Raw genomic sequence first — 27,102 nt, 5'->3', positions numbered from 1 at the left:
CAAATGCTTTTTGCTATATGAACACTTTGCACTACAACATTTTCTAAAAGGTATGATATTAGGAGGACTTTCGCCGTACATACGAGCAGGGTGTGAAAGGATTGTATGTACACTGGTATCATCAGCAATTGAAATGGATTATGCACTCTAATGTGATGTCATCACTGTGAAAAATCTCAAACACGTAGCCGCGTCACACTTCTTGGCATACGCTGTCAACTCTCCAAAAAGTGACACCTGACACGGTCAAACCAGCATTAAGATCAGACTCTGCCTGAAGACTTTTTAAGAAGTCGGTGGCTTAAAATAGACCTGGCCGACTTGTTTGGAAAAACCCCGGGTGGCGGAGACCTTGGCGGTTGGTGCAGGAGATGAACGCACCTGCTCTGGGCCTGAGCACACGTGCTAATTCAGCACTTTTCACAGCTCGTAAGCATGCATGAAAGTTATTTTCATTCAAAATGTTATGTTCAAATCCCTGTCTGCATGCAGCACTGAAACGTGTATAATAATGTATTTATTCCGGCTGTCAGAAGGAACGCGTTAATCGCTGCGACAAATTGGAAAATAAGTGAGAGTGAAGTGACTGTGAAACACTGCAGCACAGCACACGGTGACACAACGAAATGTGTCCTCTGCTTTGAACCATCACCCTTGGTGAGCAGTGGGCAGCCATGACAGGCGCCCGGGGAGCAGCGTGTGGGGACGGCGCTTTGCTCGGTGGCACCTTGGCGGCTCGGGCAACCTTCTGATCAGGGGCCCCTTCCTTCCGTCGACCAAATGCTTTTGTGCACGTTTGCATTATTTCCAAATGGAGACACGTGACTGACGAGAGCAACGTTCTTGCGGCGTGTCCACCATGCGCCTCAGACGTTACCCGATGAAAATATTTGCGTGCACGCTTTGGAGTTTGACTCTTTGAGAATGAATTACAATGAATCACAATTAAATTAAATGGAAAACATAGGCGATTACAAAAAAAAATGTTTAATTGACAACCCTGATTATTTATTCATTTGTTTACTTATTGACGATAGAAAATCCCTTCTGAAATAACTGATGGTTGCAGCTCGGGTTTGTACCGTTTCTGAGAGAAGTCGACAGAGGGCGTGGCCAATCATGACATTTTCTTGGAAACCTTGGCGGGACCACTTATGGGAAAGGCCGTGGATTCGGCAGGCGACCTGCTTTGTTCGTCTCGCCGCGTCAAGTCTGCCTTCTACTGTCTTCTTTGTTCTCCCGTGAGTACAGTTTGAAAATAATCCCCAACTGAATCCAAAGAAAGCGGCCCGTAAGCAAATCAGGCAAACATGGAGGCAGGGAGGGGGTTCCCCACCGCTCTTATAAACGTGTAAATGATTCAGCCAATCCCGTCCGGCACAGCTGCATATTGCCCACACAACCGAACTCAGTCTGGCACATTTGGCCGCTTTATTATTTGGAATGATTCTATAAAAATTCCCACAGTGTCAAAGCTCAAATGCACGAACAAAATAAAAACAGAGACCTGAAGGTTGAAATTCTTACATGTTGTTTTTTTTTGTTTGCCAGTGTCGCCATCTGAGAGGTGAACAGTGGGAGATGATTTGCAAACCATAGAACATTCAGCCAGAAATGAGCGTGCATCACAAGCCCACTTGAATTTAACATTGTGCAAATGAAAGCAATTATGTACAGAGATAAATCCTGATATAATCGTGGTGTCTTATTTAAGTACATATTTACTTTTTGAATACTGGAAGGAAGAAATATTTTTCAAATGATATTGGGTATTAAAAAAAAAAGTGCACGCACACCCGTCATTTCTGTGATGAGTAAAATGAGACAAGAAGTAATTTCGAAAGTTTATTTTTATGTGAGCAACAATCACATCCATAAAAGAAACCAGAAAATAACCAGAAAAAAAGGATGCTTTGTTCAAGTATCTTTAGATTCTGCATGGACTGTGGGGACCATCCGGCGATTGTTGAATTGTCCCCACCAATAACTGTGAGGTGAGATGGCAGCAACTGGATCTGGCTCAGGTGCGAAGGCAAATGGACTGCATCTGTCCCCACCAGCGTCAAAAGGAAATCTGTCTTCTTGGGCAAGAGTCTATCAGCATGGTCCATCTTGACTTGCCAATATTTACACACTCCACACCACGGATTGTCTATGGATTTAGGTCTGGGCTCTGGCCGAGCCATCCCAGGGCCATTCTTTTCTCGGCTTGGATGCGTGCCTGGGGTTGTGTTGAAAGGTTGAATTCCTCTTCAACTTTCTTGCGGATGCCTGAAGGCTGTGGGCCAAAAGTGACTGGCAAATGGGACTGTGAGTAATTCCCTCCACCCTGACTAAAGCCACCGTTTCCGGCTGAAGAAAAGCAAAGCGTGATACCTTCACCACTTTGATTCACCGTGGGTATGGTGTTCTTTTCTGGATTTTGAAATGTTTGGCCCCAAAAGTTCCTTTATAACACATTTCCCCACGTTTTCAGTCTTTTTTCCCCCCAGCTAACCAGAAATACCTACCAGTGAAAAGTTTGGATGTACATACACTGTGGCAGTTATTGTAGATTAAGATGGAGCCAATTTGAAGGATCCAACGCAAGAGACATATGTAGTATTTGTTGTATCAGGAGAAAGTGAAGCATGTTTTATGAATCGCCTCTTTTTACCTTCATGGCTGCTTGGTTCAGTATTGTGTCATCATCAAAAACCGCTTCACGAGATGCTCATTAACATGAGAGAATGATAAGAAAGTTGTGATGCCCACGGGAGGGAGGACCCCAGCGCAGATTTCTCCCACGGCCTTTACTTTCAGCACAGCAACAAAAAAGAAGAGGAGGAGCTGCTGCCGTTTGTAGGTGAGGAAACGCAGGGAAAAGTACAGTCCTGGTTACTCACAGTATCTGGAGTTTCACACCTGCGGTTCAGTTCGGACCACCCCCACCCCCACCGCACGGGAGAAACGTGGCTTTATGGTGCGGTGGAGGAAACAGGGCGTGTCCTCAGCTGAACGTGCTCGGGTGTGTGTGTGTAAGTGAGTCAGGCTGCCGCGGGGGCGGGGCCAGATGTCACAAAAGTGTTCAGCGATAGTGTTGTCGTGGAGAGAAGCCAAGAGTCATCACAGCAGAAGCTCCACTGCTTTGTTATATTGTGTTGTTTTTTTTTTTACATAACTTCATGTGTGTTATTTCATAGTGAGTAGGCGTGTCCACCTTCTGACTGGTAGTGTATGCAAGTGTATTGAACATTTTTATATTTTCCCCATCAAACGGCTTTATTTGTTTAGTAATTGAATTTTACAAGTTATAGGTCACATTAAGTGATATGAATTTTTTTTCCCAATAAAAACTGCCATTGTAACCGGGGTTTGTATAGTTTTATATTCACTACATATAAAAATACTTATGTATTTCAGCATAAAATGACTGACGTCTAATGTAAGAATATATAATCATTTATACTTGTATTCTGATGATAAAAAATTATTATAATGTGAAACGTGAAAAAGCAACAAAAAAAGAATATGAAATATGATTGGGTAATATTTGCTCATTTTATTACTTCTGATTTATTTCATAGATTTTTTTTGTACAATCATAATTCTGTAATGTATGCTCACAATGTGGTTAATAATTAATTACAGAATATAATACATTACACATTCCCATTATCATCCCTGCTCCTGATTGTGTGCAAGTGACAAAACATGACAATTCTATTTCTTTTTGTCACGGCTCTGTGCAGGGCAGGAACAAATGGATGCGATTGCACGACTAACAAAAACAGGGATTTACTCACATCAAACAGGGCACAGTGGTCACTCACAACATAAAAGTGTCCCCAGTGGGGAGAGGACACAACAGGCGCACACAATCAGGAAACTAGGAACACGCACACTGAACACAAATGTCCGGCCTGGAACATGGAACCGGAGCACCAAGACAAGTCTCTTCTTGTCCTTAACCAAATCTTGTCCTTAAACCAAGATTTTTCTAGCAAAATTAACCTCAGACCCACATCGTATCCTCAGTCTATGGCTTTGTTGACACTTGCTGTAAAATTAATAGCTGCTGCGCATTTCAAAATTCATCAGCGGCAGGACTCATTCCTGGCAAACTTTATCGTTCAAGCTTCCCCCCATGAGGCTGGTTTTGTCAGTTTAAGCTCCATTGAAAGAACGTTCATTAGCATTAGAAAAAAAAAAAACGATTTCACCTCTAATTCTAACAATAAATCTCCTTCTTGGTCACGTCACTGATCTGTTCGGTGTTTAAAAGTGACGGAGCGGTTTTACAGCATGCATAACTGTTGGTAAATACACTGGCACAGAGCAGGAGTTACAGCCCGCGTTCAGTTATGATTTGTGATGCATAAGTAGCTCCACCATGGGAAAAGTGCTAGGACACTTTTATTTATCCCACGGGACTTTCTAACAGCGTCTGAGAACAATAAAGCTCCTTGTACAAACAGAGCTCGTCTCTTTTATGTACTCGTGTAAAACAATTGTATAAATCATTTATCTTTCCTCAACACAGAGGTGTCCAGGACAGCAACACCAGTCCACCATCCGCCATCCAGACTGGAAGGGCTTTGCTCTTTTATTCCCCGGGGCGGCCCACACCTTCTTCCTGCAGCTGCTCTGCTGCTGCTTCGGCAGTGAACACAAGGCCCTTTTTATAACCGAACACCTACACCCACTCCCCATACTGTCATCAGTAATGTACTGCACCCAGAACAACACTGGTACTCATTCCGACCCAAATGAAGAGCTTTGTCTGTTCGTGTCAAACGTTTCTCAGGCTTGATTTTGTCGCCCTCTTGAGACGCTCCTCCATCGCGGCCCGTCGCCACGCTGTGACGAATCCGGGAAACATTCCCTCTCTTAGTGGGAGATTCTTTCTGTAAATGTGTTCCTCACTATGGAGTTCATTGATGAAATAAGACAAGAGCAGGCATGAGTCTAGATTAAAATTGGTGTGTACCCCCCCCATATTACAATAACAGAACTCATTTGAGAAATTAGCTGGAAGGTAAGAATTTAAATGGAGTTTAATGCTATACTGCAATTGAACTTTTGATATTGCAAACTCATATGGATACAATTTACACAGCAAACACAACATTAATACATACAGTACAGGCCAAACGTTTGGACACACCTTCTCATTCAATGTGTTTTCTTTATTTTCGTGACCATTTACGTTGGTAGATTCTCACTGAAGGCATCAAAACTGTGAATGAACACATGTGGAGTTCTGTACTTGAAAATAAAGAAATCACATTGAATGTGTTCAAACCTTTGGGCCTGTACTGTATATGCCATACAAATTTGTCTATGGTATTCATTAAGAATGAAATGTTCAAGATAAACAGAATGATCACTTAGGTGACGCATCACATTGAATTGTGGCATCCGTTGTGCAAACATTACAACACCGTCACACAACAGTCTCGCGTCACTACTCAAACCTCCCAGCTGGTTCCACTGATTCTCATCAAACAGTCTGACATGTCCATGCTTGGATTGGTCCTTTAGTGAAATTTGAGGATATTTCTGAAAACCAGCACACAACACTAATACAAAAAAAAGTTGTGATAATCTTGATTGAGATATCTGAATAAATTGTTGTTGTTCAGTTTGTACAAGACCACTATATTTTTTAATAATAGATAATGATCAGTTATGAGATAATAGTTAACAATTTCTTAATTTCTTAGTTCTCTTGATGAAATTAATTTCCACAGAACTTTTCCCGTAATGATTACGCGCTGTACAATTTTTTTTTCATGCTATCCCAGGTGCACTACGGTAATCTACACTATTGGAGTCATTGGCATGAACCAGCCGCGGATATATTAATTCATATTTAATGATCGGGTGTTCATAAGGTGAGGGTGCATTTCAAAGGCAATCCTGCTTGACTTCTGCAATGCGAAACACTATAGAAATTCCAGCAGGGGGCGCTGCTGCATACGATATGTTCTGAAAATAAATTAATAAAAATATGAACAATTTAAAAATCATCCAAGGAACAGTAATTGATTTATTAAAAATCTTTTGTAATTGTAATTATGTTAAATAACAATATTTGCCAGGATTTCAGTGGCATTAAAGCCATTACAGTCCTGCAAATCCTGATCAATTTACAAATGATGGCATTGCTTCGGTGTCAATGCATCGTCACCACAGCGGTCAGCACAGTGTGGGAGAGGCGGACCCCGACGGCAGACGGTGAAAATATTATCAGGCGGTGCGAACATTCCACCTGAGCTGTAATCGCGGTTTGCATGCCAGATGCAATCGCGATCGGGCCCTCGCGCCGCGCCATGCCACGCCACGCCACCCTGCTGACTACAAAGACAAACAGGAGCGCATGCCATGTGCCTATACCTCACATGCGCCTCTGACAGGCCTTTGATGTGGAAATGATGTTGTACGGCACGGTGTAAGAGAATACACATCTGAGGCCTTCGACTGGCCTTTTCGCTCAGCGCAAACGAAGCGCGTCTAATTCGGCGCAGTCAACAATTCATCTTTATTTACTGCCTTTTTGTAGAATTGGAGCGCCGCCGGCGTCGCTGCGGGCACCTGCAGGAACTTGCGGCCGCCGTATTTCACGCTGTCGGCTGCACCTCCACGTGAAGCTGAACATGTTCTGTCGACCGTGCCGCCACATCAATCCGGCTGTAATTAAGAGCGGATCTTCTCGGAAGTGCAGTTCTAGGAACGCTAGACAGTAGGTGGCAGAACATTTTTGTCATAGTTTGTAATCAAAAATAATAGCTGCAAAACGACATTTTAATGTGATAATCCAAGATAACTGTTAATGCACTTTAATAATAGTAATAATAATAAGTGTCGCCCATTAGCTCGTATATGATATTAAGGATGATTGTGATTGAATGACAGTCTGTATCAGTGACATCAGCATTTTTTTTAGTCAACCCGGTACACGGAGCCGTACGCCCGCTGTCCGTGCCACTACATGTCACCGAGGCGACGGTGGATTGGCCGTTCCCATGGCAAAGGGGACGACCAGGCCCTGGTTTCTGGCCTCCTCTGCTTGCTTGACAGAGTTCGAATTCCATCAGGTGAGTGTCGGGTACCTGCTTTAAAGCCTGCTGTTACTTGACTCTGTGTGTGTGTGTGTGTGTGTGTGTTTATAAGGGGGGATCGCTTTGATCTTTGAAGACACAGGGCTTACTTTCAAGTAAGTCCTTGTAGTCGCTCTCATTACAAAAACCGAACACTTCTGGCCAATCGGAGGCCGCCCGGGTGCTCAAAGGTAGTTTGTTTGCTGAGCTGTGTTTGGCCACCGAGCTCCAACTCCATTTTTTCCTCCCACTGCCGCATTGTCCACATCCACACTATACGTTTCTTTCATTCTTCCCCTCTTTTTATTCCTGCTTCCACTCGGGCCACGAATAAACGTGAGGCTGTCAGGCACCGGCGGGGGACACGCCGCTTGTTAAAGCGTATTTATAGGGGAGCACCCCAGGCGGGCCGATTAAACGCACTTGCACGAGAGGTGGGGATGCGAGGTGGGGTGAGATATGCGCAGGGTGCAGGGTGCAGGGCGCAGGGCGCAGGTGTTGGCTGCAGGACATGTAGGATGGTTTTTTGCCAGCACTTGCTCGTGTGTGTGTGTGTGTGTGTGTGTGTGTGTTTGCAGGACGTTTGGAGATGGGTAAAGAGGTCGGTCAGATTTGATGTGACAACACAAAAGGCACCGACGCCGTCCCAACACAGCCAAGGAATATTAACTGATGAGCAAGCTCAGCTTTGGGGTGTATGCGGAGACGTGCCAAGAGAATATCAGAGCGGGCTTTTTGTGTAGCAGGGTGTAACTACTGTACGGCAGTGTGTGCAGCGCCCTGCCAAACGCCCTGGCAACAGGAAGCACAACATGGTGCACATTAGGGAACATATTAGACAAATAAGGTCATAAAGCTGACTGAGAGAAGCCCAGAGTGTGTACAGCTGTCATTACAGCCAAAGTCCATTACAGCCTTGAGACATTAGTCTTGTCCTACAATGTTAAAAAAACGGCCCATGAATGAGCAGGGGTGTCGAAACTTTTGTCCACCAGGGCACGTATTCAGACACGGTGACATGACGGCACAGCAGAATGACACACGCCACTCATTCTTCTTGAGACTGGCATGGCGGTGGGTTTCCCATGAACCCCCACTGGTACTCCGCCACAGGTCACCCGTTCAGCTGTGCCGGAGTGAGAATGTTAGTTATGCGGTTAAAAAAGCACTGCTGTTTCATCTATAAAAAAAAACAGCTCAATTCACTTTATTCTCACTCTCTCTCACTCTCTCTCTCTACATCAGTTGGTAAAACATCAATTTTTATTGAAAAAAATGTAAATGTGTGCTGTTCAAACAGCTGTTTGAATGAACTAAAAGAATTGAAAATATTTTTATGTGTAATGAAACTGGGTGTAAAAGAGCATGGGTTTAAATCAAATAAATAAATTGCGGAATAAAATAAATTGCAATTAAAGACACGCACACCACACAGACAAGCATGTGAGAATTCAGCTGGTCTTCTGCATGACTTGTGAAAAAAAAAATCAATTATGGCACAATTTGTTAAAAATATATATTTAAAATGTAAAAATGACTATGCAAAAAATATTTTACCATCGGAACAACATATTTGGTGGCATTTAGCCACGGTCTCTTCCACCCCCAGACTGATCCTCGTGCGCCACTCTCCCTACCGGAGTTTACCAGCTTATGCCCCGGCACCACCCCAGTCTGCAAAAGGGAAAAAGAGAGAGAGAGAGCGAGAGAGAGAGAGAGAGAGAGAACGAGACTCCTCCCACCCTTCAATCTCTGTCCAATGAGAAGAGACCCTCGAGGTCCCGCTACAATAGGTAAATGTCTTCAAAGTGAGAGTGGAGCAGGCAGACTGACAGAGGGGAGGGAAGAGGAGGCGAACCCCGGCTTGGCTCAGTCACCCATGGGAGCTCTGCTGTGATACTGCGGGACATCAGGCAGAGACAGAAAGAGACAGAGCTTCTTCTGACATAAAGTCTACAGAGAGGGGACCGAAGGAGGACATGCTGGCTTTCTTCCTAATGCTGCACGTCCTCAGGGGCGCTCATGGTGCCGGCGCGCCCCTCGCCCCGTGCCCGCCACCGTGCCAGTGCCAAGAGAGCGGGATGCTGCTGCTGGTGGAGTGCGCCGAGTGTGGACTATCGTCTGTGCCGGACAGTCTCAGCCCCTTCACCTCCTACCTGTGAGTATTTGTCTCCTCTCACCTGGACCAGCGGTGGGGTGTGGGGCGGTGGCTGCGATGTTCAGAGAACCAGATGCGGTCGGTTAACCTGCTGAAATGTTGCTGTGGGGAGGTCAGGTTTCCTGATGCCATCTGAAGGCACCCCCCAACACACACACACACACACACACACACACACACACACACACACACACACCGTTGGTGAAACATTATCTTCTGGTTTCCTGAAATGATCTAATGCAAGATCAGGCTTCCCTTTCCCCTCCGCTGTTCCTCACTGGGGCTGTAACGTCACGGCGCTGCGTGTCCACCACACCGTAGCAGGTGAGCCCGGTGGCAGACCAGCCGCACGAAGAAGGTCTGAGCCGCACATCTTACTTACTGAAATGGAGAGCTGCTAATGGCTGATGATTGGTTAGCTGGAAAGCGATGGTGAGGTCTGAATGTGTCGTTTTTATGCTTCCGCAGAGGGCACACATTTAGATTTACAGCCCTTATCCAGAGCGACTTGCAATCAGTAGTTACAGGGACAGTCCCCCCCTGTAAGTGTCTGGCTCAGGGACACAATGGTAGTAAGTGGGGTTTGAACCTGGGACAGACCAGAGTAAAGCCCACCAGGCTTCTACAACCCGATACAGCAGAGATTACGTAGCACAGAAAGCATATAGGATTTAAAATAGTCACCAGTCGTGTCAGTCATGGTCTCTTGTGAATGTCACAGTCTGCGCTTTAGCAGAGCAGCACCTGCACATGTCACAAGGACACAGAGCTGCTGCCTTTCCTCGTACAAAGCGCACCCATCATGCATGGATCACGACAGTGTGGATTAACCACGTCCCTCAGCTCCATCAGGCAGAGTGTCCTGGGGCATGGAAATCTGAACTGGCATTCGAATGAGGTCTGAGGAGCACCACACCACCAACCACAACCGGCCCCACTTCTCATTTCATAACTTTCTGACATGCATGGCATTATGGGAGCTTCACGTGGTGCGTCAGGGTCCTCTGAAATTAGTGTCAGTGTCTGTGACGTGATGTGTAAAGCTAAAAAGTTTAAACTCATTAAGAATGGATGAAAGGTTATTTTGTCTCCCCTTCACGCACATTTGTGACATTTGAGAGTAATATCACTTGAATATACATACGGATATTACATATCTGGTCTGAAAAACAAGACTTTTATAGGCCTAAATATAAAAGTCATTAAAAATCTCATCCTAAATAAGTTTATTCCTCAACATGCAGACATATTGAAAGTACACAACACAACACAGCGTACATAAGGTGCACTCAAACTAACGTGGGTGGAGAAGACGTCTGAGATCAGATAACGAAACGAATGTGCGTGTGACCTGCCAGTTCTGTCTCTGTTATTGTACAAAATGCATTATATTCCACTTTCCTCTTTAAGCTCCGCAGCAAATTGGTCATAAAAAAAGCTACAAAGAAAGGTGGCTTCTTTCTTCTGTATTTTTATTTCCCTCGTGGGGCAATAGCAGATGTTTGGACAGGTGCGCTGCGTGGATTACAGTAAAGCGACGGAGGACACTTTAATGCATTAGCCGGATTTCGGGTGTCAGGAAGCAAACAGCATGCGGAGACATAAGCTCCAAACCGTTGGAACATGCCTTGCAACGCAGGGACGAGGTGCGAGAGCTTGAGGAACAGGAATGACTGATTATTGGGTCTTTCCTGGAGGTTGGAGGTCTTGTTGTCTTTGTCATTTCAGCGCAGGAAGCTTCTTGATGAGGTGTCCTCGAGTTGGACACAGTCTGGTGTGCGAAATTGCGCAAAGTCGCCTCGCAGCCATTCACAAAAACGCGGCCGCGGCGGGCTGGTGGTTTTGGCAGGTCCGGAGTGTTGGGGAGACCAGAGTGGTGCTTCTGTGGCTTTTCTGTGGATGGAACCACAATCATCTGTGTACAAGATGAATAACAGACACGAAGGGGACAGATGCCCAGAGACAACCAGTAGATGTGCTGCGAAATTCAGCGCAGGGTTCTGTACGACACTAAATCTTATCTGCGTGTGATGAAGTTTAATGACACGTCTGGGTCAAAAGCGCTACTTTCGCCCGAGGCCGTATGAGCCCACTGCGCTATAATATTGAAGCCTTTAATAACCAGGATCTTCTATAGGGATCAAGCTACTTCAGGATTGTTTAAAAATCGAAACAGACAGACTCCAGCATCTTATTTACCATAATTACATTTTTACATGTAAAACTAAAAGACTGTCAAGTAGTCAACCCAACATGAAAATATGATACTTACAGCACCATAACTTCATCCCTCGGAGTAATAATTATAGTTAAATCATTAAATTATCATTAGTGTTATCTCTAGATAGCACTGTTAGCAACCCACCTCACCTAACATGGCATTAATTATTGTTTTAACTACATATAATATGTTCATAATAATAGAAGAATATTGTGGTGAAAGGAAAGGTGAGTTTTGAAGTGTTACATCTGGGGTGAGTACAACATCCAATCAAGGTGCTGTGGTGATCACGAGAGCATCTGGAAGACCTATCTCTATTACTAGCCGCATTTCTGCTCTATTCATTTGAAACTGTATTTTCTGGCGATGTACATGAAGTACATGGCGTACATCTCTCATATCGGCCTCTCCCATGGATAATTTGCCTTCTATGAGACATAATGACGGCTAGAATGGTTACCATGATTCCTGAACGATTCATCACAAGAGAAGAAAACACTGAATGGAAATGCACTTTATTCACAAATGTTTTTCTTTAATGGAAATACAGCTTCTGTTTTCAGGAATAAAATATTTTAATATATAGTAATCTGTCATCTTTTACCTCTATGGTAAGGCAAGGTCTTTTTATATGTGGTTTTTAACTAGATTCTTTTTATTCACTTGTTATGTGGATTTGTGGATCTGCCACATGCTGTCTAGCCATGATTTGCTTTACAGAATAAAACATTTCTGCATGATGTACTGTAATGTGATTGGTTTAGGTGTAGTGCTGCACAAATGGGGTTTTGACGTTATGCCCCCCCCCTTTCATTTCATGAAATCATATGGTTATGGTTACAGATATGTTCCTCGTGCACTAAATGAGAAAAAGAAATGAGGAAATATCTAATGATGATAGATTCCTGCTCGGCCCTCTTCAATACTAAAAACATTGCTGTGTTTATATCAGTGGTTCCAAAGCGTAACACATAAGTCAATTATTGTTATACATGATTTATACTTGATTTACTTTTGCACAATTGTCTGACCAGCTAGTTTGGTAGTCAGTAAGATATTCATGATAGGGCAAGGCGGTAATCATGGCCAAATTAGCAGGATTAACAAATGGATTATTATCTTTTCATGAATAAATTAAACGAAATACAGAGGACAGAATCTCTGTGTCCTTAATGGTAGCTACCGGTAGTCATCAGAAGGCAGGTTAATTTCTTAATGTTAAATGTTAATTACCAAACACCCCCGGTATCAGGGACTGTGGATGAGGTCTAGAACAAAATATTCAAACCTTCTTTATAATGAAGAGATCTTCTCAGAGGCACCACGATCAACCTCTGTCTTCAGGACATGTTTTTATCATTATAGTATAATATAATGATTTTCTATGTAGAATCTTGGAAGTTACATTGGAAGTTACAGTACAGTACTGTAGATGGGAATGAATCTTTGAAATGTATTGTAAAAGCCACTGTTTCAAAAGGGACAGTCCCAAGCGCTGTTACGTCCCTGGTCTAGGGTCAGGGACAGAGCAAACTGGAAAAGTGAAACTCCAAACGACGCCATTGCACTTACGGTTAACCGTTCATTACAAATAAATGTATATAGAGAGACAAAACACACAAAGCGGTTCTGGTCAGTTGTTATTTTCTTGTCTTCTGGTCACATTCCTTCACCTACACCCCTTCCTTCTCGCTTCACACCACACTTTGAGCCCTCTGCCCCATTACAGCCCACCAATCATGACAGGAAGGGGGAGGAGTCCAATCATGGGCTGATGAGGAGAGAGAGAAAGAGAGAGAGAGACACACAAACAGAACATACACATACTCCGCCACGTCACAGTGTACATGGCTATCACTGACCCTAATCCATCACAGCTACACATGCAGATATTTAAAAGCCATCACACGTTTTGGAGGCTGTTGATTCAAAATGGCGGATTGGAGGGGGAAATGTTGGACTGTTTGTGATTATGGTGTACGGTGTCACGACTTCCCTAGGAGCCCAGTACCATTAGGAAACACAAGTGATAATGGTTACACTCATTTTGGCAGAACCTGCCTATCAAAGCCTTAAAGCGGCGAGATCTTAGAGCCAGGCCCAAGTGCCGGGAGTCATCTGGGACCAACACTAAGAGCAGCGTTGCTCTGGGGAGCCCAGCTGTGGAGATTTCCAGTGGCAAGGAATAATAGATGTGGAGATGTCTGGATTGAAATATTCTTATTGCTCTCTAGCTACCCGTTAGCTTGTCCATTACCAGGGGCTGGTGCTGCCAATAAGTAATATTCCGAGTTAACAGATATATAAAACACATGGACGTTCTTGGCTGTGCCGCGTCATTTTTTTTTTCAGAAAAAGCAAGCAGAGAATCACGCTTTTTAGAAGGAGACTCCAACCATCAGTGGGGAATCTGGCGTGGTGTGTTTTAATAAACCCTCGGCTGCAGTGCTGGCAGTGTGAGGAGATAACTCTCATCTGGTGGATAGGGCCCGAACGAGAAACAGGTGCATCATGTGAACCCTGCACAAAATGACATGTTCCTCACCACAGATGACCTGTTCTTCACCAAGATCTCGCAGATGACCTGTTCCTCACCACAAGATCTTACAGATGACCTGTTCCTCACCACAAGATCTCACAGATGACCTGTTTCTCACCAAGATCTCGCAGATGACCTGTTCCTTACCACAAGATCTCGCAGATGACCTGTTCCTTACCACAAGATCTCACAGATGACCTGTTCCTCACCACAAGATTTCACAGATGAACTGTTCCACACCACAAGATCTCACAGATGGCCTGTTCCTCAACAAGATCTCGCAGATGACCTGTTCCTCAACAAGATCTCGCAGATGACCTGTTCCACACCACAAGATCTCACAGATGACCTGTTCCTCACCACAAGATCTCACAAATGACCTGTTCCTCACCACAAGATCTCACAGATGACCTGTTTCTCACCAAGATCTCGCAGATGACCTGTTCCTTACCACAAGATCTCGCAGATGACCTGTTCCTTACCACAAGATCTCACAGATGACCTGTTCCTCACCACAAGATTTCACAGATGAACTGTTCCTCACCACAAGATCTCACTGATGACCTGTTCCTCACCAAGATCTCGCAGATGACCTGTTCCTTACCACAAGATCTCACAGATGACCTGTTCCTCACCACAAGATCTTACAGATGACCTGTTCCTCACCACAAGATCTCACAGATGACCTGTTCCTCACCACAAGATCTCACAGATTACCTGTTCCTCACCACAAAATCTCACAGATGACCTGTTCCTCACCACAAGATCTCACAGATGACCTGTTTCTCACCAAGATCTCGCAGATGACCTGTTCCTTACCGCAAGATCTCGCAGATGACCTGTTCCTTAACACAAGATCTCACAGATGACCTGTTCCTCACCAAAAGATCTCACAGATGACCTGTTCCTCACCACAAGATCTCACAGATGACCTGTTCCTCACCACAAGATCTCACAGATGACCTGTTCCTCACCAAGATCTCGCAGATGACCTGTTGCTTACCACAAGATCTCGCAGATGACCTGTTCCTTACCACAAGATCTCACAGATGACCTGTTCCTCACCACAAGATTTCACAGATGACCTGTTCCTCACCACAAGATCTCACAGATGACCTGTTCCTCACCAATATCTCGCAGATTACCTGTTCCTTACCACAAGATCTCTCAGATGACCTGTTCCTCACCAAGATCTCACAGATGACCTGTTCCTCACCAATGTAACAATATACGCTGTAAGTGTAATTTATGTATGAGTTTAATTAAAATAACCACCCCTTGCCTTTATAACTGTTTGTCTAAACACTCCCAAATGTATTTGAAGCATAAAAAGTGAATGTCAATGCACCAAACACACACCCGATATGACGTCTTCAACCATCAATAGCTTAAACCTTTGTGTGTTACTGCAGATAATAAAATATTTAACAGTAGTCAGATGCATTTGTATTTTTAGAACATATTGCATGGGTGGAACCAAAGTTCAGGCTTGTAATAAATGCAATAATTCATATTCGGTAAGCTATATTTAGAAAGAGAAAACATTAAAGGCCTCAAACTGCCTCTTACAGTAATGTCCTTTGTGAATGTGAGGTATAAACTCTGGGATCCACATACAGTTATTTTGCCAAGCACACACACACACACGCACACACACACAGAGAAGGACAGAGACACACACACTTAACTCCAGCCTCAAACAAACATAGAAGTAATTGCTCATTTCCTCCAGTTACACAGTGAAATGGCACCAATTAGAGCCCCGCGAGGGCAGCTCTAAAATAGAGTACAAACAAACGGCTTGGACCCACCACACACTCACACACAGCTTTAAATAGGCCCTGGGAAAGGTGAGGACCATGAGGATCCTGCCGAGAAATCCTACCGTCTGTTATTACCGTCCCGTATCGGGGTTAGACTGCATCCGTATGGCACGCATTGGACAGCGCTGACAGGGTGAGAAGGACGTAGCGAAGATGAATCGTCGGCGGCGTCCCCTCTGATTGTGGTGGGCTGTAAATCTGTCCATCGCGGTCGCCATCGGCATCGTGATCTTCACATGGACTCCTATGGTCCCCGGTTCCTTCAGAACGTGGCAGAGAACGTTCCCAGCACTCCTGAGTGACACGCTCATCTTCTCACTATCCCACTTCTCACTATCCCACTTACTACCATTGTGTCCCTGAGCAAGACACTTAACCCTAAGGTGCTCCAGGGAGACTGTCCCTGTAACTACTGATTGTAAGGCGCTCTGGATAAGGGCGTCTGATAAATGCTGTAAATGTAAATGTAAATGTTGTGTAAAGTGTCCCGTACAAGCATAGACATTTTTGTCTTTGTCCCAGCTGTGAAGGCCAGCAGGTGGGGATGCTACATCAGTACCAGAGCGAGACCCTAGTCTGTGCTTTCATTTTATTTATGCATTTCGGCCACCCCGGTGAGCAGAGAACTCCACGTCTGCGTCTCGAACTGCACGAACCTCACAGAACGTAACCGCAGTCCAGACAAGACTTTCATGATACGATGCAGATTTAATGCTCGAGCAGCACACACACACATACACATTTACATTTACATTTACAGCATTTATCAGACGCCCTTATCCAGAGCGACTTACAATCAGTAGTTACAGAGACAGTCCCCCCCTGGAGCAACTCAGGGTTAAGTGTCTTGCTCAGGGACACAGTGGTAGTAAGTGGGATTCGAACCCGGGTCTTCTGGTTCATAGGCGAGTGTTTTACCCACTAGGCTACTACCACCCTACATACACACACACACACACATACATACACACACCATCGCCGGCCCTGCGCTCAACCAGACCTGCCCGTCCCCCGGCACACAGACCTGTATCTTCCAATGAAATGAAAGAAAGGTTCAATGCATGAATATTGCATTTAAAACGCACACGAAATGTTCACCGCGCAGCTGTACGCGACCGCTCTGGTGCTGGTTTAATGAGAGAAATGGAAGTGTTAAGAGGGCGTTACGAAACGCCAGTAAACCTCCAGCTGTCAGTGCAGCTCCCCGCCGGGGACACTTCACAATTTATTGCTCTAATCACCACTCTGGGCTAAATGTGAAGTGGTGAGCGCTCATCCTTTGAAAGGCTTTGAAAAATGTTCTCTTTGATACTTGATTAGAGAGGGGATTGAAGGTGTCTGTGAGTTTTGTGCTTATGGCACGTAGGGGAAAAAAAGCGGCATCATACCTGCACGTTTCTGTCGCTTTTAAAGTTTTTGTGTTAAATATTTCTGTTATCAATAACCTACTTCAGGTAACATTAAATATTCATAAGCAAAGTTCTGTATTGAGTATTAGTTCATAAACCTGCAATAATGACATATTTTTATGACTGTTAAATCACAGAAACTGTAAAAGAGTTTAATTTTAGGGTGTCGAATCGTGTTCAAACAGTAATACCTTTCGTACATGAGAAGAATTTATCCTACAGCGGGCGAAGTTCTGATCATTTATGGAAGTCTGAGAAGAGCTCAGATGTTTCCCTTTGAAAAATCTGCTCTGTTTATGATTCCATAAACATCTCAAACACAAATTCATTTACAGTGAATCACTGGAGTTGGCGAACGCCTGACGGCTCACTGCTGTTGTGTTTGTGTTTCGCCTCCGGACGGCGCTGGGGTCACGGGGTCATCTCTTCCCATGTCGCCATCGTCAGCTTCAAGGAATCTGCTGCCGTGTGGACTGTCTGGTGTTATCGGACTTCCTATCTGTAGCTGTCCTGTCTTTGAAAGCTCTTGTGGTCACCACGGGGTGACGATGACGCTCCAGGGTCCACAGTATGACGAGTATTTCCTTTCCTTTATATCAGTGTCTGTGGCAGAATATAACCCGGCAGAATATAACCCGGCAGAATATAACCCGGCAGAATATAACCCGGCAGAATATAACCCGGCAGAATATGGCCAACACTGTCCTACGGTTTCATTTTGGTTTTTTTGTTGTTAGTTTAATGTCTTGCCCTTAGTGTCTCCGGCAACCGTATTACAACCGTAGTCACGTCTGCACGGAAAGTATCACACAGTCTTCACCTGCATTATGACAACTGATACATTGATAAATTGCCGAGTCCTCGCCCACATGTATTCAATTTTACAGAAAAACACTTGCAAAATGTCCAGTGGTGTTTAAATGTAAATCATCAAGAGCACATCAGTGGTGGCCTAGCAGGTAAAGACGTGGACCCGCGATCGGAAGGTTGCCGGTTCGAATCCCGAGCTGCCAAGGTGTCACTGAGCAAGATACCATCCCCACATGCTGCTCCCCGGCCTGTCATGGCTGCCCACTGCTCACCAAGGGTTAAAAGCAGAGGACACATTTCGTTGTGTCACAATGACAATCGCTTCACTTTCACCTTAATGACGCTGTAACTACTGATTGTAAATAATGCCTAAATGCCATAAATGTAAAATAGGAACTGTAAACGCCACGAAGGCCACCAATCTGTTGACACCACTAATAAAAACCGTTTCTTTTTACATTTGAACATGCATACGTGGGAAATGTTGTTCAGTGTCAGGAGCTTCGGTAATGTCGTAATGCTTGGACATATGACATGCTTTACTTAACGCAGCCTCTCTCCAAACTGCCGCGTGCCAGTAAACTCCGATCACACGGAAAATTCGGACATGCAACATCAACAACATCAGTGTTAACGCCACTGAAATCATGACGACACTGAACGTCACATCTGGGAACGCTTGAAGATGTGTCTCACTCTGGTCGTAAGAGCGTGAGGGGGCTGTACGGACAGCGTACGACATGGTACGGTGCGTTCTGAGCTGGGTCGTCTAGACCTAGCGCTACGTAAACGTACACTTGGACAATCCTGCATGCAGAAATCAAAATGCATGCGCTTCAGTGGCACAACAATTCTTTCAGTCTGGACTAATGAGCAGTCCAGTCTGGGTTTGAGAGCAACCGTGCTGTCTTCACCACCGGGCACCAAAGTGGCCCTCGCCGGGAAACCACAAACTGCTGTCATTATGTGACGCACCGCAGCGGTGACGGCTAACCAGAGTCTGGCCGTTGGAAGGAACCACGACAAGAGAATTAAGAGCTGGAGAAAATAAGGGACCTGGCGAAGTGCGGACCACCCAGACGCCGAGCATTATGGGGGGACCACAGGATCACGCCTGCCTAGCAGCCTCTGTCGCTGTGAAGGGGGGGCAACCGGGAACATGGCAGGACAATCTGTGTGGACCATTTCACCCACTCCTTCTGATCTTGTCCTTTTTCATTTTTGATTGCAGAGAAAAATAAAGATTTATTGGTTTTGGTTCCGTGGTAAATCGCACAAAGAGCTTCAATCTTTACTCTAATAAAAAGGATGGGTGTGATTCAGTAGGCACTATTTTCAAACTGGCGCTAAGGATTTACACAAATAGACAAAATTTGATCGTATTTACACATTTTAATGTTTTTTTTTATCATTAAAAAAGTTTAAAATGGGAGGAGCCTGGTGACAGCTCTCATGTGTACAACCGGTGATTCTGCAGTTTCTCTTCGGTGAGTAAAGTAGCAGGACCCTCCGATTTGATGTACAACAGGGGCTACATGCAAAAGTAAAGGGGAAGATTTATCAGCCCTAAAGTCAGGAGGTAGAATAAAAATAAAGAACTCCATTTAATCTCTGAGTAATTATGCAAAGCCAGAGTTTGTGACCTACAACACTGTTACTACTACCTCACTCTAGATGATGTAAACCTGCGCCAAATAATACATCAGAATTCACAGTCATCGTGTTTCTTTATGGCTGTTTATTTATCCCTTATCCCTAAATCCTGAGAAAGCCATTGGATCCCCGTGCTTGGTGATAGTACAGTTTGATAGTAGTGCCTGGTGTGGAGCGGGGAGGGACTAGAGGGTCATGTGTCTGTCTCTGTGTGTCGTGATGGTGACAAGTTACAGGTTACCGCGTTTCCTGGTCACATTCCTGCGTGTCCCTTCCAGCGACGTGGCTCATTATGACAGCTTGGTGATGGTTATCTTCACTGGCCCAGGTCAGGGCCTGCTGTAAACGTGGGAGAATGGAGCTGCTGGGAGTGCTTGGTCCGCAGCCGGCGGCCGCCATGCTATCAGGCTCCAGCATCAGGCCTCTGGCTCCAGCATTCTTGCTTCTGGCGGCCACTCTGTCCCCACCTCACCTCCCTTCCCGCCTTCTCCTCCAGACGTCGAGGGGTGGCTGGCTTGCACCCACGCCGCCAATGAAGACCTAAGGTGCACCGCATTTGTTAAACATCCTGGCTTTAAGAGGTTGAGACGGCTCCCGGTCAGGAATAATGAGTGAATGAAAGGTAGGAGAGCACGTTGAAGTAGTTTTCATCATCTGGAAGGCTTCCAGGAGGCTGTTGTTTTGAGATCAGAGCAGGATGAAAGATGAATACCTGCAATTATCGGTAATCCGTCCCTGCCGAGCCTCTAATGAAGACGTGCTCGTGGATGAGACTGCCACCACACACAGACCCCGAAGTTTACTTGTCTTCCACCATCAGCACAGATCATGTGGGACCATCTCCCAGCCCTAGAACAAATCGGTTTATTTTTCATCTTACCAAGGCCATTTTCAAACATATTTTGCTGTCAATGATAACATAAATAAGCATATTTCATATCATGTTATTTCGTTTAAGATTTATTTTTTATTCGAGAACGACAAAACCGCAACTGAGGTCTAATTTCAAAGCACCCCCTCAACAAGGAAACATGGTGTACTACTTTCTATGTTATTTTTCTCTTATTATATTACTTATATATTATTATGTTGTATCCTCATGTAAACTGTTACAGCCCCAAAACCACCAAATTCTCGTCCGTCTCAGGCTCCGCCTCCTCCAGCTGCCCCATTGTCCACTTCGCTCGTGATCAGAGACCATTTGTTATTCCTGTCAACACCTGTAAAAAGGTGTGTGCCCGGGGTCTCAGGGTCACCCCCCCCCCAGCATTAACCTTCGGCTTGCTTCGCCACCTCCGCGCTTCCGTCACTGGAGGCGACGCCGTGTCTTTGTCGAGTGCGGCGCAGTGAAACCAGTGCACACAAGAGCTGCTTCCGTCTGGAACAAAGGTGCAGTCATTCAAGAGGGGTGGGGTGAGGTTTCATGTGCCCCACCTTCAAAAAGCCAATGCTGCAGGACAGATGCTCAGCAGGGACGGGTATTAAGACAACAATAGCATTTGCCTTTTAGGGGGAAGCGAACAACAGCGAGTGTGTTCTGCTTTAGCGGCTCATCCTGTTCTGGGGTTTCAGCGTGAAAGCTCTGGAGATGGCCCCGATTCCGAGCTGATAAACAGCCAGACAACGGAAGGGGAAGCGGCCATTATTTCGCGCGCATTGTTGAGGGTGCCTGAACCTTTGAAGCTGAGAGGTATCGTCTTTTTTTTCCAGCAGGGGACAATTGAGCCGGTTGTAGTGAAAATACGGATGAGCGCACGAGCGTTAGACTACTTCCAGACCGCACTGGTCTGCTCCTCCTGGAATCCCAGCTATGGACCAGTAATGCTGGTCCCTCATTCATTCACTTTCCACCTCGAACCCTTGGCCCTGCCCCTGCAACTTTCTTTTGAGCCGTTTCTGAACATGGCTTTGTGTTTGGGGGGGTGGTGGAGACGATGTGTGTCCACATTGCACGGATTCCTGCGCCGTCCATGGGAAGCTCCAGACCCCGTCCTCATGTCAGCAGCCCCCTCTCCCTGTAACCACACAATGCGGCCTTTGTCCCGGGACCCGGACGGTCCTGATTGTCCTCAAAGCAATCATGTTTGGCAAAGTGAGTCTCATTAGTACAGTAGGATTAACGGGAAGAGGAGGGTCCATGGCTGTTGACAGGGCGACGTGGGCGGAGCTTCGGCAAGGTGCGCCGCATAGCAGGACCCTTGTTTTTCTCCTCCTCTCCAGTTGCTCTGATCTCCGGCCAAGTGTGGCAGAGATAATGTGCCGCCTGGCATCAGCCAGATTCGCTGGCAGGCAGGTGATTAATGACCCCGCGTTAATGACACTTAATAACTGCCCAAATCCCTGCAGTAGCATCAAAGACCCCGGAGGATCAATGCTAATGCCCCCACGCGGAGGGCGGGGATCCCGTGCCAGGGAACAGGAGTCGGGAATGAAAGGGAAGATCACAGCAACACTTAGCGCCATCGGAGGGACAGGACGTGGAGGAATGTCCCCTTCTAAGGGTCTGGTCAGGGTGCCGTGGGGGCGGGGTTTTCCGAACGGCTTTATGAATTGGAAGTGACATTTTCTGTCTGCTCTCGTGCTCTGTGTTTAAGCGAGTTGGGGGAAAGGGACATACGGACCGCCGTCCCCTATTCGCCGAGCGCTTGCTTCTAAAGGGCCCGATTATCCATTGTTTGTTTTTTTAAAGGCACGTTTGAAGTCATGAAGAGGCAGGCGTGCCGACGAGCCCCACTGCCTGGAGCAGATCTTCCTCTCGAACGAGTCGGAGAATGGAACGTTTCCAGAAGTAAATGCCCGCTAGTTGAGTAACTCTCGCTCTTCCCAGAGTTCAAATGCTGGAAATAATGAGGACGAAGGCACTCAGGATGATTCGGAGAAACAGTGACATGGCTGTCCATGTTAATGTCTGTCAAAAAAAACACCCGGCTGATTGACCTAAAGAGCGAATTGGGATGCGATATCCGATTTATGCTCCGTGGTTCTACAGAAGGATGCGTATGATTATGCATCTGGAGAAGTAAACATACCGAGGTCTCGACGTAAGCGAAAGGGTCCTGCCGCGCTCTGCACGGCTTTATATTGTTGATTGTGCGCTGCAATGAACGACGGGTTTCAAACATGTGTGAGGAATCTCTGCGTGCCGCTCCATTTCCTGCCTGGGTCGACCTTTAACCCCTGACTTTCAAATCAAGTGAAGCACCTTTGTCTGCATTCAGATGGAGGGCTAATGGGATGTACAATGGCAGTTCTGATCCTGCATGTGCGTGGGAGACAGAATTGTGTGTGTGTGTGTGTGTGTGTGTGTGTGTGTGTGTGTGTGTGTGTGTGTGTGTGAATATCTACTGCATTGGAAAGGATACTACAAAGGAAGACGGCTTTTAAGTATTTTAAATCAGCATTTTAAATAAATATAAGGAATCATTCATTTGTATTTAGAAACTAGGGGTGGTAGTAGCCTAGTGGGTAACACACGCGCCTATGAACCAGAAGACCCAGGTTCAAATCCCACTTACTACCATTGTGTCCCTGAGCAAGACACTTAACCCTGAGTGTCTCCAGGGGGGACTGTCCCTGTAACTACTGATTGAAAGTCGCTCTGGATAAGGGCGTCTGGTACAGTAGACTGTAACTACGGTTCTTATTATTCTTGAAAGAAATGGCCTCAAATAAATTGGGTTTTTGCGGTCCTTTGGGCGGGTATGTAACGTTATTCCGGAACTATTCCATGAATGCGCCCAAGATGTTCACAGATAGGAGTGTCGGGCAGGAGCAGAACAGAATCCTCCGGAATATTTCGGTGCCGTGCCGCTGCTTGTGGGAAGGACTGAAAGCGAGGGAGGAGCAGAAACCAGGGGGATGTGGATGGAGAGCTAAAAGGAGCGGGTGTGTGCGCGTTTCTCTCCAGGTGAAAGACTGGCGGCCCTCATTGTGCCCCGATGAAAAGAGGGCTGCTCCCGACCACAATGGAGGAATATTGTGCTCAGGAAGTTTAACGGCACGTAAAAGAAAAGCAGGCCTTTTAAAAGGTGGATGACAGGAAGCGCACTTTGTTTCCTGCTTCCTGTGTCATTGTGCGGCTGGGTGAAGAGCATGTGAAGCCAGACAGCCTTTTCAAGGAGGCCGAACGCGTACTTTTACTGAAGGACAGAATGAGAGGGAGGGATGTTTTCGGCACTTTGAAGGACGCCCTGCACGTCTTGTGGCTTTCGTAATATTTACACAAACACGTCGGCTGTAAAGATGACAGAGGAGGTTAAAAGCGGTGGTTCAACCGAGCGCCGGGTTTGACAGGAAGAGGTGGAACCTGCGGATTCCTGCGGCTCGGTTTGGAGTGTGAGCCCTGTGATGTGGATTCAGTACAATTAATAGTAATGTTGTACACATACCCCCACCCACATAAACTACCTTGTATCTTCTCTTTATCTGGTACAGCCCACATCTTGTTAATATTGCTATTATTATTCTGATGAAGGATTAGAGGACACTGAGGGTGTGAAAATGTTCAAGATCTAATTAGAAGTACAGTAGGTAATGCAGCGGAACGGGGTTGAGAGGACCTCCGCAGCGCTGCTCAACATGTAGGTGTAACATGATGAGCGTGGCATTATGTCCTTTTGTTGCCACTGAGCAAGTCACCGGTCTCTCCTGGGTGGTCCGTTCTAAAGTCATTACAAAAGCACTTTACACAACGCCAGCCCCCCCCCACCCCCATAGCTACCGGCTTCAAGGAAATGTGTGTGTGTGTGTGTGTGTGTTTGTGCAGGTGTGAAGGAAACAGACTGAATAATAGAAAGGAAATCAGAAACGTGTGCAAGAAGCAGAAATGTGTCGAAACGTGTGCAGAATTACGTTGTGCCACTATGTGCCACTTCCTTTCCAGTACCGTCCAGCTGATAGTGTCCAACAGACTGGTCTGGCCTGAAATGGATGCATTTTTCAAATGACCATCAATCAAAATCAGTGAAACGAACACATTTGAATAAAGTAATAGATGAGCATCAGTTGGCATGCATGAATTTTCTCTGTATATTGTACTCAACTATACGAATGTACTCAATTACGTTGCTGTTTGCAAAACGACTGTCTCTGCTTGCATGTGACCACTGTGGTCGTTCGTGGCGGTTCCTCCGGCACCCAAGCCCTTCGACTTTCATTTCTTTAGTGAGGGTTTCGTCTGCGTGCCGGGAAGAGTCCTCGGTCCCCCAAACCGCTTTTTGATGATGGCGAACCAGCGTGAGATTAAAGCATACCTCTGCCAGGACACATTGGAAGAACAAGACCCTCCAGATCAACTTCAAAGATGGGGTGTTGCACAGCCTCCTCTAGGCCCTGCCTTGACATGATCGGCTGAGGAGTCTGGTCATGTCACAGCGCAGAATTCCTTGAGCAAGAAGTTTTGAGTGCCTCCCACCACTAAATTGGCTCTTTTTTTAATAAGATTTTAATGACATCAGAAATGTGTGTTTTCTCAGTGATGATTCATCACCTTCAACCAGCTCTAATCAGTTTTCCTTTTGCCTACATTCATCAAAAGGCAGAGTGAAGAAAATGTATTTAGTCTTCAATGCCTTCAGCAGAGTTGCAGGGCAGGAGACTTCAAACAGAGTAACATGACCTGGAATCATCGAGATCCGATCAAGATTCAGTTCTAGTCATTGTTCATCTCCAGAGTTGTAGTACTGTCATCTGTGTTAAATCCATTTAAAATTCCGGCTCTTCTATCACACTTCCTTCTTTCAAGGTTCATCGTTAGTACTGAATAATATTCAAATCACACAAGACACATCATACAAATCATTCTGTCCATCTATCGTCCTTGTGAGCTAGGGTACGGACTAGGGTCTTTCAGGGTCGTGAGCAGGGACGCTAATTGCATCAGTTTGATAAAAAAACGTAATAAAAAATGCAGACATTATACAGCGTACTGCATTGATGCCAGCCCTATCTAATGCATGGCCTTGGTGCGGGTGTTGGGACGGGTCCAGGCTGTTGTTGGTTGTCGCTTTTTAATGCAGCCTGTGTGAATTACGTACCATAGAAAGAACTGTTGTGTGTTAAAGTGTCAGTCTCAACATCAATTCACCTCCTTACACCTCCTCCTTCAGATTCATGACATCTATCTACCCTTGTCTTCACTTCAGGTAGTAAATGTATTAATATTTCAGAGCTTCAGTGCAATGCCCAAGTACCTTCTATCAAACATTTCCAGGACACAAAGAAAACTGTAATTGTACAAAGACAGCATCACAATGTGATAGTTATACAGAGGTGGGATGAGTACTGAAAAAATGTAATTAAGTAAAAGTAGAATTTACTTTGCTTAAATTATACTCAAGTAAAATCCATCTAAAAATCTACTTGATTAAAAGTAAAAAAAAAATACTTAATTTAAAATGTACATTAACTTAGTTACTTTAATTTACTTGATGTAAAAAAGGACTAAAAATGTACAAAAAAAAACAGCACTAATTGTTTCATTCAATTTTAGGCAGTATGATGTACAAACTATGTTTCAACAGGCTGGTAGTAGCCCATTGGGTAACACACTCGCCTATGAACCAGAAGACCCAGGTTCAAATCCCGCTTACTACCATTGTGTCCCTGAGCAAGACACTTAACCCTTAGTGTCTCCAGGGGGGACTGTCCCTGTAACTACTGATTATAAGTCGCTCTGGATAAGGGTGTCTGATAAATGCTGTAAATGTAAATGTAACTATTTTCCTTCATAAAACATTTTAAAGATCCCATGAACTTTGATCCAGTCCAACAATGAGATTTCCCCAGGATGCACCGTTTCTGTGCTAATGATGAGGATAGAGGCAGGACAAGGAGGAGAGCGGCCAATAGAAGTGAGGCATTCGCGGAAATGACATCATCAACACTATTCTCTGTAACATTGGTACCTTTTTTACATACAATATTTAAATGTAACTGCAGTAATAATTTACTGGGGTTAATAAATTAGAAATTGTGCCATGCCTCTTTCTGCCAGGTAACATCAAGTTGTAGTGGTTTTAATACAGTGGTTTTGTGTGTAGAGAGAGAGTTTTTGTATTCTATTCTCCACAGTTTTACATAATGAAATAAGACTACTTGTAAAGAAAAGGAGTGGTCAGTGAACAGGCTGTAAAAAGTTTAGGCTACAGACTCCCAGCATTGAAAAACTGGCACTAATTATCTGGGCAACACTATCTAGCAGCAGTCTAGTTGTCATCATTTGTGACAAAGATTAAAACAGATGACAAAGATGAAGATACTTGGGTAAAACTGTACTTGAGTAAAATTTCCAGTTTCAAAACAACTGAAAAAATTGCAGAATAGTTGTCTTTATTATATGTCTGTGTCTTATCTGTTTTTAAAGACAGCTTCTTTCGACCATCATATCTGGAGAAAACCCGTGTAAAT

At 45.1% G+C, this 27,102-nt stretch overlaps 1 protein-coding gene across 1 annotated transcript in view; it reads left to right on the top strand.

Moving 5' to 3' along the window:
• Positions 1–8,864: 8,864 nt before the first annotated feature.
• The window catches only part of lgr6 (leucine-rich repeat containing G protein-coupled receptor 6), a 55,211-nt gene continuing 36,973 nt past the window's right edge, over positions 8,865–27,102 (top strand). Inside the window, exon 1 of the mRNA XM_028994495.1 lies at positions 8,865–9,240. Within this exon, the coding sequence (XP_028850328.1) occupies positions 9,062–9,240 (179 nt within the window). The 5' untranslated portion in view covers positions 8,865–9,061. The remainder of the gene's footprint in view (positions 9,241–27,102) is intronic.

The sequence above is a fragment of the Denticeps clupeoides genome, chromosome 10 (assembly GCF_900700375.1).
Source record: "Denticeps clupeoides chromosome 10, fDenClu1.1, whole genome shotgun sequence".
Lineage (NCBI taxonomy): Eukaryota > Metazoa > Chordata > Actinopteri > Clupeiformes > Denticipitidae > Denticeps > Denticeps clupeoides.
The sequence above is the reverse complement of the archived record's forward strand: the minus strand, read 5'-3'. Positions and strand labels throughout refer to the sequence as shown.